Genomic DNA, 16,761 nt, shown 5'->3' with positions numbered 1-16,761 from the left:
AACCCATATTTAAAATATTGGTCTAAATAATTAAAATGTAATTCTCAATTTTATAAATTATTTACTGAGAGAAAAAGCCATGTCAGTATGTATAAGTGTAATTTTAACTTTAAACTTGCTCGGAATTAACAATATGATTGAGAAAAGCTTCAAGTAGCTATGGTTAGTAGACTTTTTCATCCACCTTCACTTAAATTATTTCAAGAGAAATTTGTTTCCTTCTTTTGGTAAAGCAGATTCCATCACCCTTTTGTTTCTCCATAAATATAATATGAGCTTAAGAAACTATTTTCTACGAGGGCCCCGATTTGATTAAGTTCTCCAACATCATGAAATAAATCAAAAGGATAAGGATTTAACTGTCGAATACAATATGAACACGCATTCATCGTGTAGTTGTGATCGGCCGTGGATGGTAGCAGCCGAAGCAGGACCAGCAGCCATTCTGCCAGCCATCTTAAATTGATCAGCCTCGTCATGAGTAGGTAGACCAAAGGGAAATTGTGTATATACTTGGTACAAAGTGCACGTACGTACGGGTGCACTGCCCTTATAAATGAAATCTGCTAGCGGTAGGTATAAATAAGTTAAGATATGGTATCGTGTGGGGTTGTCTGGCTGACTCACTGATCATCTAGCCTAGCTATACAGCCAAACCCTTTAACTCTCTCCCTGTGTGGTTGTTTTCATCCTTCGAGAGAGATATTTTAAGTCGTCCTCCGGACGGACCATGCCCATACAAGAACGTACGGTTAAAATACAAGTACGTACTTACTAGGAGAGCGAGCGATGCAGTATATATATAAAAGTAGTTTGAAGTGATCTACTTGTTACGTGTGAATTATGATAAAAATATGAACTTAAAAACTATGTTTATGTACTTGTAATAGATCATGATAAGATCTTGTCTCCTAGGGCTAATTTTCTCCTTTTTCAAGTCTTCACTAATTTGTCCCCTTTCTTCTTAAAATAACGAAAAAATGAAACTAAAGTATTAAGTACGTGTATGTTTCTTTTGACCGTCGGATCCATTCGAACCCTAAACCCTACTTCGGCTAGTAATAGGACTTTTGAAGGAAAATCAAAACCTAAAAAGTGGTGAAAGTGACATGTCACCTGATGCACATGTGGGTCCACAATCGGTAATTCTGCTGTCCGGCGGGAAATTAAACTTAATTTACGACCCATTTTAATTTAAAATATTATTTTATTTATTCAAAAAATTATACAATCGATAATAATTTCAGTTAGAATTAAAAATATTACATTATAATAAGTTTTAACCTAAAATATTAATATGTATGCTCTAAAAAGTACACAATTAATAATAATTTTGATTATAATAAAAAATATTACATGAATTTCTTAAATGTAACTTATTAGGTTACAACTAGAATAATTATGTAATTTACATCATTTAATTTAAGAAACATAATATTCCAATTGTAACTTTTTTTAACTTTATATTAATAAGTTGTATTTTAGAGTACACGGCGGTAATATATTGTTGGGGTTTCATTCTATTTTTCGCTTGAGGTTTGACTATATCATTCCCCCTTTTACTGTTTCATTCAATCATTTTTAATTTCCATCGTAAGCTGCAAAAATTGCATGTGAAAACCACATGGATGAAACTGATATCTTCCTTGAATAACATGCATTGGATCCTTGGTGACGGAAGCACTTGGCAGCCATGCAGGGACGGCGGGATCGTTTTTCTATAGACCTCGTACGTGCGCCATCTTTACACACTACTGTCGTGTCGATCTTCTAATGGCATCATCATTCAGACACCATAAAACATTAAAAACTCAATATATGGATTAGTGATTGGCAGCATCTTTAGGCTTTTGGGTCTTAATCCAACTGGCATAAAGTCAAACTGTAGCCTATGGGAGAATATCTAGATTCAAAAGAAAATCTTGGTCTTAATTAACCAACAAGTAGCCCAAGATTCCCCCAAAATTAAGCTGATCTGGTTGGAACTTAACGACACAAACAATTCAAATAATATTTGTTTATACTATGACAGTACTTAATAACAAAGCACTAATATTAATCACAAGGGTTATCTTTTTCTTTTTTATGGTGGGGTACTTGGAAAAACAACACTGGCTTAAGCAATCAGCAATGGGGCAGGTGACACTGGATGGTACGGTTCACGTGGTTGTGGAGAAAGTGGTGCCATGGAATGGAGGGTCCGACGCTGTAGGGTTAGTTTTTGATTTATTTAGATATAAGATGACAATGATAAAGTAGAAAGAAACGACAAGATTCTTGAGCAGTTAAAAAGGGCAGCAAATGGTCAGGTTTGAGAATCTTGAAAAGGGGTCAATGTGTTTAAGAAACAAACAGGGAAGGTTCTTATCTATCCCTGCTTTTCTAGTACCTGGCGCCGACAACTATTTCCTTCTGCACGTTGAATTACAGGCATAATTGTTGGCTGACCTGTGGAATATATATCAACTCTGCCTTGTTACAAGTGTTTGGGTGTCCTTTTTACAGTCTTGAGATTAGTCTTGTATGAATAAACAAGGACGATCTCTATCTCTCAATCCATAATTCATAATTACTTTCTAAAACCAACAATTTACCTAATCCTCAATCTGTTGTTATACTTGAATTCCTTTGCATGATCTCTATCTCAGCCTTTTTTATTTATACGTGTAAATTGTATTGCATATTTCCTTGAGAATCTTTTTATGTTTACAACGATTTATGAGTGGAGTTGCAGCTTTCAACTTCTGGGTGAAAGCAGCTGCTGCTATTAGATTTTAGTTTTGTGCTTGCCAGGGATGAAAACTCTTCAAAAACGGCCGCTACAAGGTCGATGTGGATTGGATGATCCATAAAAGGATCCTACAAGTCCAGTAAGGAAGAACAAGCCAACAAAAAATATTAGTCATTCTACCATTTCTGAGAACTGAACTGCACTACAATGAAAAGTGAAAACACATGATTTCAGCATCCTTATAACTAATTCACTGTATGCAGTTTTACAAACCCATGGAATTGCTTATTGTATTGGTATTATTATTATTATTTGCGTAACAAATATGTTCTATAATATATATATATATTTTTCATATGTAATATACATGTATGAATTTTTATGTTTATAATTTACTTAAGAATAAAATTTAATCTTTTAAATTAATATTTTTTTTCTGTTATTTTTCTTATCTTTTTGTTTGCATTAATTCTGAAACTTCACTTTTCTCATCTTAATCCATGGATTTACACTTTAGTCTTTTGATGATGTGTTGAAAAATTTACAATATGTGTTACGTAGGGGTGAAGTTTAAACAAATTTCTGAGGTCAAACTTGAATTACAATTTTTTGTAGGAGTGAAAATATAATTTTATTAATGTATTGATTTCTACCTTTATAATTTTTAATAGGACTAAATCTTAATTTTATCATTTTATGAGTCCAAAAAACAATTTTAACATGTTGGTCTATAACTTTTACAGTTTTTTTTCCTTCATATTTTTACCTTTTGGAATATTATCATAATGTCATATGGTTAAAGGTAAAAATTAACTTTAGAGATCAAGTTTTAAAAAAAGCTTAAAATTGATGAAAACAAAAAATTGTCCAAAATCCTAGTTAGAAGAAATTATTTATTAAATGTTGTTTTATTTTATTTGTTTAAATAGATTCTAACACCTCTTTTATTTGCATGATGTTTATATTTTTCCATGTTCTGATTATTTTTTAAAATTGTATTTGTTTTGTATTTGATAGCATCTTCCTGAAACGTAGACATAAAACTTATATAAAGCTTTCAAAAAAACAAAAAATATATTTAATAAAGTAAAAAAATATTATATAAAAACATTTAAAAAATATTCCTGAAATTATCCTATGCAAAATAATAATTAATAATTTAACTACCCTAGGCCTAATATGATTATATCATCCCCGTTCAATTTTCATCGGCTATAAACTTTTTCCAGACAGGGTGTTTCTTCCAGACGGTGTCGACCATGGCATCGATGGGCACATTTTTCGTCTCGGGCAACAAGAAAAACACAAATATTCCCATGACAAGTATCCAGCCACCGAAGAAGAAGAATATCAAGGCACGCATATGGCACAGCATCGACAAGAATGCTTGAGCTATGATGAAAGTGCAAAGCATGTTGGAGCTAACGGCGAACGCGAATCCAGCCGTCCTCGTCTCGAGAGGAAATGTTTCACTCGGTATCAGCCACCCAAGAGGACCCCATGACCAAGCAAAAGCCGAGACAAACATGCACACTAGAAACACAACCCAAATCGCTTCGGGTTTTGTCAGTGAATCCGTGGCGTGCAGGTCACGTAGAAGAATTCCACCAATTATAGCCTGCAGATATCATATAGAACTTGTGCTATCAGGACTGAACATGGTGGAGATTTGGACATTTATGTTAAAAATAATGGATGCATACCTGGCTTGCAAACATCTGAACACAGGCTTGAAGAAGTAGTTTCCTCCTACCAAACCTATCGACCGAAAAGATCGAGACAAAAGTACAGCAAACATTTACAAGTCCGGTAATCACGGAGGACAACAACGAAGCATCGTTCTTGAATCCGACAGTTTGGAACAAGACGGGAGCATAAAACATGATAGCATTGATCCCTGTAAACTGTTGGAAAACTTGAAGCATCACGCCAATAATCAGAGGGGGCATGCTGCTGGGGCTAATGAGTTTCTTGAAAGGTTGCTTCACTCCCCGGGCTATTTCACTGGCTTCCATAATCTGCTGGAACTCAACATCGACTTCCTTGACACCCCTAATCTTTTGCAGTGTTGTATGTCCCAACGACTCCTTTCCGCGCACCACCAGGCTCGCTGGTGTTTCAGTGATGATCAAAGAACCTATGAACAATATAGCAGCCGGTACGCCAGCAATCCCCAAAGACACTCTCCATCCATAAGGGTGAATTTTCGATGTCCAATAGTTGACAAGATTTGCAAATAATATCCCTACTGTTACAAATAGTTGGAAGAGAATGTTGACAGCTCCACGATGCTGGACTGGGGCTATCTCCGACAGGAACAATGGAACAGCCTGCACAATGAGTTGTATCAGTAACTACAGCAATTAAAGATACAATTCAATAACATAAATATGTATGATTCGAATCCAATCTAACCTCATTTCCAAAGCCAACGCCTATACCAAGAAGCACACGCCCAATAATGAGCATCCAAAGGTGCTGAGCACTAGCACTTAAGGCAGCTCCGGCAAGGAAAAATACAGAAGCCGCTAGAATCGTGGGCTTTCGGCCAAATTTGGTGCAAACCTTTGAAGCAGCAAAGCTTGAAACAAGAGCAGCTAGGTAGAGTGAAGATGTAAAAAGCTGAAGATATTGATCATCATATTTGCAGTAATTGTCCTCCTTTGCATGCATCTTTCTTTCATGGACTTTGGGAAAGAATTTAATTAAAAAATCGTCCATGGCTGTCACTCCACCTGCATTTTTATACAGGAAGACAAATACTTATAACGCTTCTCTATTAATCTGAGTAAGGATATTCAACTTTAAAACCCTTTGTGATATTAAATATAAGAAAAGAAAACACAAAATTAACATTCAACTTCTTTTTGATGTTCATTATATGAGATCCAATCATGAACATCACATAGAAAACAAAGATTCATGCTTAGATCTACAACAATAACTGGATAAAGATTCAAAGTTGGTCATAATATTTTCTTTATGTAAAACCAAGTAAAAATAAAATTAAAAATTGGATATATATGATGAAAGAAACAGGTTGACCTGAAATTCCGATGTCGTAGCCAAACATAAGGCCACCAAAAGCAGCAAGAATCCAACATAATATGACATAAACAGTGAACTTTGATGGGTACGTCGGATTTCCACTCATCTTTTTACTCTCCTCTAAGAGTTTTCCCCCCCAGCAATTGAAGACGACTTGTTTGGTTTTTCTTTTACTAGAAAATTTTGTTTGATTTTGGATTATTTATAACCTACCAATTAATGAACAATTTAAGAAAAAAGATCCCTTCGATTACGATAAGGATCAATTTTATTCCTCCTCAATTTCTAATTCCTTATATATTTTTTCTTACCATATTTAATAGTAATGATAATTATATAAATTTAAAATATATTAATCGCTATAACGAAAAACTTTAACTTTATTTTTAAAATAAATTAATGAGTTGAAGAGCACTGATATTAGTGACCTATTTTAACTAAAATTTAAATAGTTAAAATTTAGTTCTGACTGAAGATCTTTTCAATCAATAATAAAACTATTTTGATATAATATCTATGGCAATTGACACAAGTTGTAAATGATAATAAGTATATATAATTATACTTAAATTCAATTAAGAAGTCATATAAACGCACTTTTATTCTGATTTTTAAAATTTCATAATTGTTTCCATTGTAGCCGACCGGGTAGATAACTTTTTAGTGTTGCCATATGCAATTTCTTCAATTATGCATGCATTAGGAGGAAAGTGTATGTTCATTCTTGTTATTGAGATTCGGTACAATGATATATAATACTTTAAATTGGTAAAATAGTTGGCAAAATCGATTTCCATATATACCTTTATCCATACTTATCCCTAAAATTATCCCAATGCCATGGTTTAGTTGGCTTTCAATAGGGATGGCAATATGACCTGAACCCGACGGGGAAACCCGATCAAATTCGGGTCGGGTCGGGTTGAATGATATCGGGTCGGGGTCGGGTTCGGGGATTTGTTCGAGTCGGGTTCGTGGCAAGGTATCCCCGACCCGCCCCGATTATATATATATAATATTTTATATATTTTATATTAATTATATATATAATATTTTATATTTTTTATGTTAATTATATATAAAATATTTTCGGGTTCGGGTATAATATTTCGGGTCGGGTTCGGGGACGGGGATTCATTTCGGGTTTGGGGACGGGGCAAGCAAAACCCGCCCCAAACCCGACCCGTTGCCATTCCTAGCTTTCAAATTTAAGGGCTTGTCTTATTTCAAATTAATTATAAAAGAGAGAAAAATTAAAGTAACGAGTAAACTGAAAAATAGATGCATATAAGAGTGAGTATTCGATCGAATCGAATTTACAATTACTATTTTATTATTCAAATTTTATTTGAAATATTGTTAGTCGAATCAAATCAATTAAGTTTTTATTTAATTTAAATATAATTATTTATGATATTATGGTATTAATTGATTCTAGTTTAAAAGATTGTCATTATCTATATATGATATACATGTATATTACTCCATTTTCTTTTTCATATGTATAAGAAATTTTACAATATTATTTTAAAAATCAATTATCATCTAAAATTATATAATACATTTACACTGTCATTTTTTAAAAGAAAGGCTTTGAAGGACAAAGGATTGATGGGTGTATAAAACACTCAAAAAAAATAATGAGAAGAAATATTTTGTATAGAATTATAGTCATAATAAAATATAAAGTTCAGGGACTAAAAAAAGAAGAAGAGAATTTGTTGTAAAAAAATAAACTGAAGTTGCACGTAGATGAGAATATAATTCAAACTTAATCAAAATGAACTTCTAACAGAGGATGAAATAAAGAAAAAAATGAAACTAAATAAATTTAAAGCAACTAAATTGAAAAAAAGAGAAATTTGTTGTCAATAAAAGAATGTTTGGTTCAAGGATTGTGGGATTCCCATGTTTGGTTGGCCGAGAATCTCATTTTCGGTAATATTTTATTATCAATAATAGATTTTTTGAGGTATATTACCGGGAATGTCATTACCTCCCTTCCTTTAGGTATTGTAACATTACCGGCGTTTTGGACTAAAATGCCTTTAAATTTTTATTTTTTTTTCCCCAAAAATATCATTCTTCTGTCATTGAATAATAAAAATCATACGAAAGCTAAATTACAAATTTATCCTTAAATTATTTTAGATTTACAAAAAAAATCTATAATTAAAATTTTATATAAAATTCAGGGGTTAAATTTTTTTTACCCTTTCATTAAATCTTTTTTATATTTTTAATTTTGTAGAAAAAATTATATAAATATTATGAATTTAATTTTTTAAAGAAAATATATAAATATTTTACAATTTGTAATATTATACAAATATAATAAAGACAATTTGATCAAATATACATTTCAATAATCTTTTATTCCTTTAACCAAACACGGTAATCTTACATTCCTGCTAAACCAACCAAACACAAAATACAACATTCCCAGTAATCCTATTCCCTGATAATCTTTTATTCCCACTGATAATCTTACATTCCGTGAACCAAACGCACCCTAAGGGTAACTGAAACTCCATATGTATTCTACTATGACTAAGAAACATACTATTGAAGAAATAAGAAAATTATGAACAAACTCGCAAAACAAACAAATTACTTGGTTAAATATCGAAATGATATCATTTTAATTTTTAATTTTTTTATTATTCAAATTTTGACACAAACAAAAGAAAAAAATTGAGATTAAAAATAGGATTGTTAATCCTTTTGCCTTATATTGGTTCGAGTAGTCATGGGAGTATAGTTTCAAATAAATAAATGTTATAAGTTTAGTTACAAGAAGATATGCGTGCCATAGGGTGACGCCAAAGTTGTAGGCATTCGACCAAATCCCAAAAGCAGCCTGCACTGATAGATAGTTAAAATCAGTGTAACAAATGGGATTAAAAATTAACTTATGCGGCAACAGGGATGAACCATAAATGACTAAAGAAAGAGGCAAGCAAAAATGTAGCCACTACCGAAAGAAGCCTTAAACGTAGAAAGTACGGCATGAATCAATATCACTGAATTGAATCACAATCACATGCATAATGCTTTATGACTCATACAACACAAATGTAACATGAACAAATAAATTTTATCCATCATATGAAGTATACAATATTATGAACTACAATCGGGGATGGACTGAGGGCATGTTGGGGGCAATCTCAATCCCTGAAAATTTCAAATTTTCATATAATTTAAGTGTTTCCTATTGATCTAATTCCGCACCCCTGAAATTTTGTAATTTCACACTCCTAAATTTCTAATGAACTTATTGAAAGTTCGACATCTAACATAAAATCATGAATTTGTTCCTCACTACACTGAACTGCATGCTCAACTGTACTAGCTAGGAAGTACGAAATCACCAAGAAAGACTCTAATAAGGGGGATTGTCTCAGGAAAGGCGGGTTAATATACGGCTAATATATAGCATTACCGGATACATTAAAATGTATTTAATAAATTCGGTTTAGCGGTACCTATTATGTTGACAACTAATAATGTTTTAGGTAGAAAATATGAAAAACTATTAAAAAATTTGGTAACCGGTAAACTTTGGTTATCGGTAAGTATCTATCCTTTTTATAAAAGTGTCCATACGTTTAACATATCAAGTAAATTTTATCGGTTTTGTCATAATGAATCTGATTTTGTCATATTTTTACCTGTTATATTGTAAATTATCTATCCTTTTTATAAAAGTGTCCATACTTATTTCACTGTGAAAATATATTTATTATTATCTTTAGTTAATATTGTTAAATTTAAAATCTAAATAATATTTTATAAAATATCAAAACAATCAAATAATTTTTTGTGTAAATGAAATTATTAAATTAATATTGTAGGTGGAAAACATGAAACACTATTAAAAAAATTGAAACATAAATTACATAACTTTCAAAAAAGTATATATCATTTTTATAAAAGTGTCCATACTTATTTCACTGTTGAAAACATATTTATTATTATATTTGGTTAATATTGTTAAATTTAAATTCTAAATAATATTTTAAAATATCAAAACAATCAAATATAATTTTGTGTAAATTAAATTATTAAATTAATATTGTAGGTGGAAAACATGAAACACTATTAAATAAATTGAAACATAAATTACATAACTTTAAAAGCAGTTTTAAATCCTAAAAGTGTCGATACTTTTAAAAAATATATCGATCCAAAACGATATACCAGGTAAAAATATGATAAAACCGGTAACAAAATGATAAAACCGGTAAATTTAAAAGTGTCGATACGTTATATAAGGATCGACACTTTGTGAATTTAAAAGAGAAGCAGTTATAGCGCCTATAATGTGTCGATACTTTAAAAAATATATCGATCCACAACGATATAACAGGTAAAATTATGATAAAACCGGTAACAAAATGATAAAACCGGTAAAATGATACCAGATATATTGAAAGTGTCGACACTTTCGTAAGTACGTGTAATAAATTATCGACACTTTCAAAGAAATAGGTAATTATCCTTTCGAAAGTATCGACACCTGACATAAAAGTATCGACACTTTTGTATTTGTATCGATTAAATATAAATAACATATCCGATGAAAATATAAAGGCCATAGCTAAATATCCTCTGAAAAAAGATAGAACGGACGAGTTTTTGAAATCGAAGAGTAATTGTTGCTGCATTTCAGAAGGCGTTTCTAAAGCGAAGTTTGTTTGTTTGTTGCTGCAGTCGAATCGAAAAGTATGTTGTCGAAACCCTAATTTTTTATTATTACAGTAATCGCGATAGGGTTTTTTATGTGTTGTTTGGGGTTTTGGAGTAAGGAAGCATTTGGGACCGATTGCAGGTAGAAATAGATATTCAAGGAAAAATATAAATGTCGATACTTTTATTAAATATTATAGGTAGAAAATGATATTATAGGTTGTATAAATGTGCCGACACATTTTGGTGTGGCCATTCAAATTCTTTTGAAGAAAACCGTTTTACCACAAGAGTAGTTATCTATATTTGTATATTGAAAAGTGTATGTAACAAAATAATTTGATTTGCGTAAACTGATATATGAAGGAAAAATGGAGTCAATGGGTTGGAAAATTGTTGGTGGAGCAGATGACTTTGAAATTGAGGCCGAGACTCGAAAGCAACCAAAGGGTGGATATATGTACTTCTAGTAAGTATCAATGTCTTTTTGTTATTATTGTTGAAATGGTAATTGGATTAAAGTATCGATAAACTTTAAATTGATTACAAATTTTAAATGTTAACAGTATGGCCGAATGCAAAAGGATGAAGGGAGATGGCACACAGAGCGGTTCGGTATGTAAAATGAAATTGACATTGAGTAGTATTAGTATTTAGTGTTAATGTATTGATTAAGAAACGTTTATGTTTAATATTAGGTGAAAAAAGATGTGAGGTCCAAATGGAATTCAATGAGTGATGCTGAAAAGGAACCTTACATCACACAGTCAAGGAATGATAGTAAAGAATACAAAGAACGGAGGAAAGCACATGAAAATAAGGTATTCATTAAACTTGTAAATACGTTGATACAAAATATATAAGAACTATAACATTATATTGTTAAAAAATGTAGGAAGTGTCGACAAGGTGCAGCATTAAAAGGGTGAATTTATTAATTAAACACCTTAAGGAGAAGGGTCAGTTGAATGTGCTGGGAGAAATAGGTTTTGGATCGTTGATCGGAGTAAGGGATCGACCTATTCGGAGGGAATTGTGTCGATCCTTGATGGCACAATTTGACGCCAGTCAATGTATGGCTAAGTATGGTGATTATTCATTCCCTCTGGGGGTATCGACTGCTGCAGCCGTATTGGGGGTACAAAACAAAGGCAAAAGTGTTATAGAAGTCTGTAGGAGTAAGAACTGGAAAGCACTTGCCTCCAAATATGGTTTGAATCATAAGGTGACATATACTGAAGTTGAAGAGGATATCAAAAGTGGATCTTACTTGGGGGATGAGCTGAAGGCCCGAGTTCTATTGTACCTTGTCGGGATATTTCTTTGTCCAACGGGTGATACGTCAACGAACAAGGAATATATGAAGCTCATTTGCGATGAAGGCTTGAAGGGTGAATTCAATTGGGCTGAATATATCCATTCGAGATTGATTGAATAAATAATCACCTTTAAAAAGGGCAGCCAGAGATACCTCAAAGGGTGCATAGCTATCTTAGAGGTAAATGAGTTGAATCACTTTTTTGTGTTTTTATATAAAAATATAAATTTTATTATAAATGCAGGTTGCACTGTTCGATTTTTGGTCGGGCTGTGAGGCAGTGCCGGCTTATGAAAGAACCGGAGTGGCACGCATCCGTGCATGGGGGAAGGAAGAGGTGGTTAGAGTGATGGTGAAGTTGAAGTTGGATAGAGAGAAGAAGCAAGAAATGGTAATAAATGTAATTAAATAATATTAAGAATATAATCAATGTCTTAATATTGTAATTTAATTTTTTGAAGGTTATTGGCAAGGATGTAGAGGAGGCAGTGGAGGCAGAGGAGAAGAAAGGAGGGATGGTTGTATTGGGGGATGAAGGTGAGTGGGACGACGGTGAAGCAAAACAGAGTAACTTCGACATTTTGATGTCTGAATTGGCTGATATCAAAAAAATCCAATTTGAAATCATGCAAAGACAATCAAGAGTCGAAGAGAAACTTGATCAAGTCGTAGAGAAACTCGAGAGAGTCGAAGATACACTCGAGAGGAATAAGGGGGTAGTGGAAGGAAAAATAGATGGAGTGGTGAAAGAAGTAGAGGTGTTGAGGGGTGAAGTGGTGAAAGAAGTTGGGGTGTTAAGGGGTGATATTAAGATGGTGACGGGAGAAAAATTTGAGGGAGTGGTGAAGGAGGTTGTTGATTTGAGGAGTGAACTTACGGGGGTGAAGGGGGTGGTTGATAAATACTCGGATGAAGGAGCTCAATTGAAGGGTGAAATAAAAGATATGAAGAGCTATGTAGAAAAAAAGTATGATGAACTGAAAAGATATGAAGAAGAAAAGAGGGAGGAGGAAGAAGAAGAGATGGAAGAAATGAGGAGGAAGGAAGTCGATGTCATGTATACACCGGAGAGTGTTATAGCAGCAGTTTTGGATTCGGAATGTCCTGCACCCCAGAAGAAGAAGCAGAAGGTAAGTTTAATAAAAGAATACTTAATTTGATTTTTATTATGTTGTTGTGACAAAAATTGGTATGCAAAATTGTAGGTTGAAAAAGCGGATATTCCAACCGGAATTGATGACATCGAAGCTGCAATTTGTGATTATTTATGGAATAGCGAGTTAGAATCGGGGTAAGTGAAATATATTGTTTTGTGAGTGATATTTAAATATTTCATGACAAGATATTAATCCTAATGATTCATACAGATATTCTGTAATATCAATGGGAAATCAATTCGCTACTGTATACGACGTTGCAACGTTGAAGCCTACGGAATGGGTTGGCGGTGTGGTAAGTAGAAAGTAGAAAATAAATAAAACTTATTGAATATGTTCTGATTGTGTAATTAATTTTGTTAGGTTATCGATTTGCTCGCCTGGACCATATGCTACGATTCTCAAAAGTCACACCGGAGGATTGGCTACCTTCCATACCTCTTAGTGGTGAGTTAAATTAATAAATATTGAAAAGTAGTGTTATAGACGGTAAATTAATAATGTTTGTTGCGTAATTACAGCAACAGGCGTTGGAAGCCAACAACAAAGAAAGTGTTGAGAATATTTCTACCTTCTGGGGTGTCATATTGGATAACTATGTGAAATTCACCGACTGTGAGAAGGTAAGACACCATACCAATTGCAAATGATGTTTTCGGATATAGAATGTTGAATTTTGTCAAATTGGGTGTGAAATTTGTTGCAGATAATGATCACAATAAACTACCATAATTCACATTGGTATCTGTTGGTGTTGGATATGGTAGATCATGTTGTAACAATATATGATAGTATGTTTACAACTGAAGCAGCTAAACAGAGAGTGAAGGATGCTAAGAGATTGGTATGTATGTCTGTATGAAAGGACATTATGTAAATTATAATGCATAATTTTTTTGGTGCATAACTTCTTCTATTTTAATGCAGATTAAAATATTAGATTCTTATAATAAGAAACGTATTTGGGTTGAGTCATGTGGATCTCTAGGAAAGTATCCCTTGAAAAATTTCAAATTTGTGGAGCATAAGAAGAATAAGCAATTGAATGGGTATGAGATGTTATCACAAATAGAAAGCTTAATTTATGCAGTATTCATCATAATTGACATGTGTGGTTTTCAAATTTTGTAACAGATATGATTGCGGCATGTATGTGATGATGTGGATGGAATCGATCGGTTCTACAGGGGCAACTGGTGATTTTGTAAGTGGATAGAAAAAATTGTTTGTGGTAAAATTGTTAAAAGTCGTAGATTGAATGCTGTAGTTGACAATACTTAACGTTCTGACAATTTGAATATAGGTTGTTGGAGACTGGGATCGATCGCGAGTATTAAACGATCTCGTAAGCCACAATCAAAATGAACGAAGACAGGAGATAACAAAAGCTGCAATATTACATAAGAATAACAAAAGAATGCAATGATGTAAATGTCGAGTTAATTTTGTATAAGATTTATAATTTTGTATACGATTTATATTTTTGTATGTGAATATAATTATGAATGAGATGAGAAAAGTTAGCAGTATGTTGTTGTACATGTTTCTTATACACATTAAGGGTCATGTCGATACTTGGAAGTAAAAGGCAAATTTACAATATGGCCAACAGGGTGCACCCATAAAGTGTCGATCCATATATAAAAAAGTGTCAATCCCAAAATCATCGAACCCAAAAGTATAATGTAATATGTAATTTTTCAATCTAACCGGTACAATTATACCGGTTTTATGAGAGAATATGTCTAAATAATGTGTCGACACTAATATAGTTTGTGTCGATACTTTTTTCCCAGAATGAATGGAAAACAAGGTGCACCCATAAAGTGTCGATCCATATATAAAAAGTGTCGATCCCAAAATCATCGAACCCAAAAGTATAATGTAATATGTAATTTTTCAATCTAACCGGTACAATTATACCGGTTTTATGAGAGAATATGTCTAAATAATGTGTCGACACTAATATAGTTTGTGTCGATACTTTTTTCCCAGAATGAATGGAAACAAGGTGCACCCATAAAGTGTCGATCCATATATAAAAAGTGTCGATCCCAAAATCATCGAACCCAAAAGTATAATGTAATATGTAATTTTTCAATCTAACCGGTACAATTACACCGGTTTTATGAGAGAATATGTCTAAATAATGTGTCGACACTAATATAGTTTGTGTCGATACTTTTTTCCCAGAATGAATGGAAACAAGGTGCACCCATAAAGTGTCGATCCATATATAAAAAGTGTCGATCCCAAAATCATCGAACCCAAAAGTATAATGTAATATGTAATTTTTCAATCTAACCAGTACAATTATACCGGTTTTATGAGAGAATATGTCTAAATAATGTGTCGACACTAATATAGTTTGTGTCGATACTTTTTTCCCAGAATGAATGGAAACAAGGTGCACCCATAAAGTGTCGATCCATATATAAAAAGTGTCGATCCCAAAATCATCCAACCCAAAAGTATAATGTAATATGTAATTTTTCAATCTAACCGGTACAATTATACCGGTTTTATGAGAGAATATGTCTAAATAATGTGTCGACACTAATATAGTTTGTGTCGATACTAATTTAAATATCAAGTGTTTTCCACCGTTTACGATATATAGTACTCTTAATCGAGAAACCCTAAACATAAATGCAAGCAGACAGATCTTCCTCTTTCTTCTACCGTTATCATAAGTGACGATCAGATATTCAGGTAAATTTATCGATATTCTATGGGTTTGATTGATTTCTATACTGGAGTTTTTATCCTGAATGTGTTTGTGTTCCATTGTAATAGGGGTAGCATCCAACCAAAATGGCTCCAAAACGTCAGCGTCAGAAGCGAGGTCTTTCTCAAAGCTCTTCTCAACCCAGTTCTTCTCAACCACCTCCTTCTGTAACAAACGATTCTTCTGAGGAAATCAGGTCCTTCGAAACTCTGAACTTTAGATCCGACATGGAGAAACAAAGATGGCATACGAGTTTTAAAGTAAGGAAGATTCGTCCCGAACGTGTCATTGACCTGGGTTTCTTGTTTGATGATAAATATGCATTTAGTTTTAAATCCACATTTACATCTTGGGGTTGGCTTGAATTCCTTGGTGTAGAACCAAGATATTATCCCAACCTAGTTAGAGTCTTCTACAACAATGCTTCCTTACAGCACGAGCCTAATAAGACTAATATAATAGGAATTAATACACATGTCATGGGGAAGGATATATATATCTCCAGAAACGATTGCGGAGGGTTTAGGTGTAGCGAATACAGGGGATTCAGATGAAAATGGTGTAGATTGGTCTACAATTAAACGGGTTACTAGAAATAGCCCAATTCACCTCGATGTAGAGTCGAGAGTGTTTCACAAAATGCTCACATGGTATATCCGGCCTAGTGGGGGAAAACATTCAACGCTTCGAGACAGCGATTATTGGTGGATAGCAAAGTATAAATCCAAAACGGCTCCAAACATTGCAAAACTCATATTTAATACAATTGTATATATGGTCACAAAGGGAGCAACAATTTCAACTACACTACCATATGGATGTGTCATCACCCATCTGTTGAAGAAGAAGGAAGTTGATTTTTCGCATGACGCCCATGTTCGATTAACCCGCAAGATTGACATGGTATTTATTAAAAAAGTGGGATATGATTTTGTTGAAAAACTCGGTTGGAAGCGTGTCAAGGAGGTCGGATTAGATCAAGAGAGGGAGGAAATGGACCCCGTTGGCCATGAAGAAGAGCAACCAAGTGGAGACGCAATGATGGAAGAAGCTCCAGTTGCAGAGGATGTCACAATTAAGACCGTGA

General features: G+C 33.2%; 1 protein-coding gene across 1 annotated transcript; it reads right to left on the bottom strand.

Annotated features, from left to right (window-relative positions):
* Window positions 1–2,706: 2,706 nt before the first annotated feature.
* Window positions 2,707–5,885, bottom strand: LOC120167633 (sugar transport protein 8-like). Its single transcript, XM_039176583.1, has 6 exons — window positions 5,777–5,885; window positions 5,147–5,466; window positions 4,435–5,061; window positions 3,939–4,349; window positions 3,473–3,490; window positions 2,707–2,859 (listed from the first exon to the last, which is right to left on the bottom strand). The coding sequence occupies exons 1-6, from the start codon at window positions 5,883–5,885 to the stop codon at window positions 2,707–2,709; spliced, it is 1,638 nt and encodes a 545-aa protein (XP_039032514.1).
* Between the last annotated feature and the right edge of the window lie 10,876 nt (window positions 5,886–16,761).

Source organism: Hibiscus syriacus, unplaced genomic scaffold (genome assembly GCF_006381635.1).
Source record: "Hibiscus syriacus cultivar Baekdansim isolate YM2019G1 unplaced genomic scaffold, ASM638163v2 tig00111691_pilon, whole genome shotgun sequence".
NCBI lineage: Eukaryota > Viridiplantae > Streptophyta > Magnoliopsida > Malvales > Malvaceae > Hibiscus > Hibiscus syriacus.
Note: the sequence above shows the minus strand (reverse complement) of the source record. Positions and strands in the feature narration are given on the sequence as shown.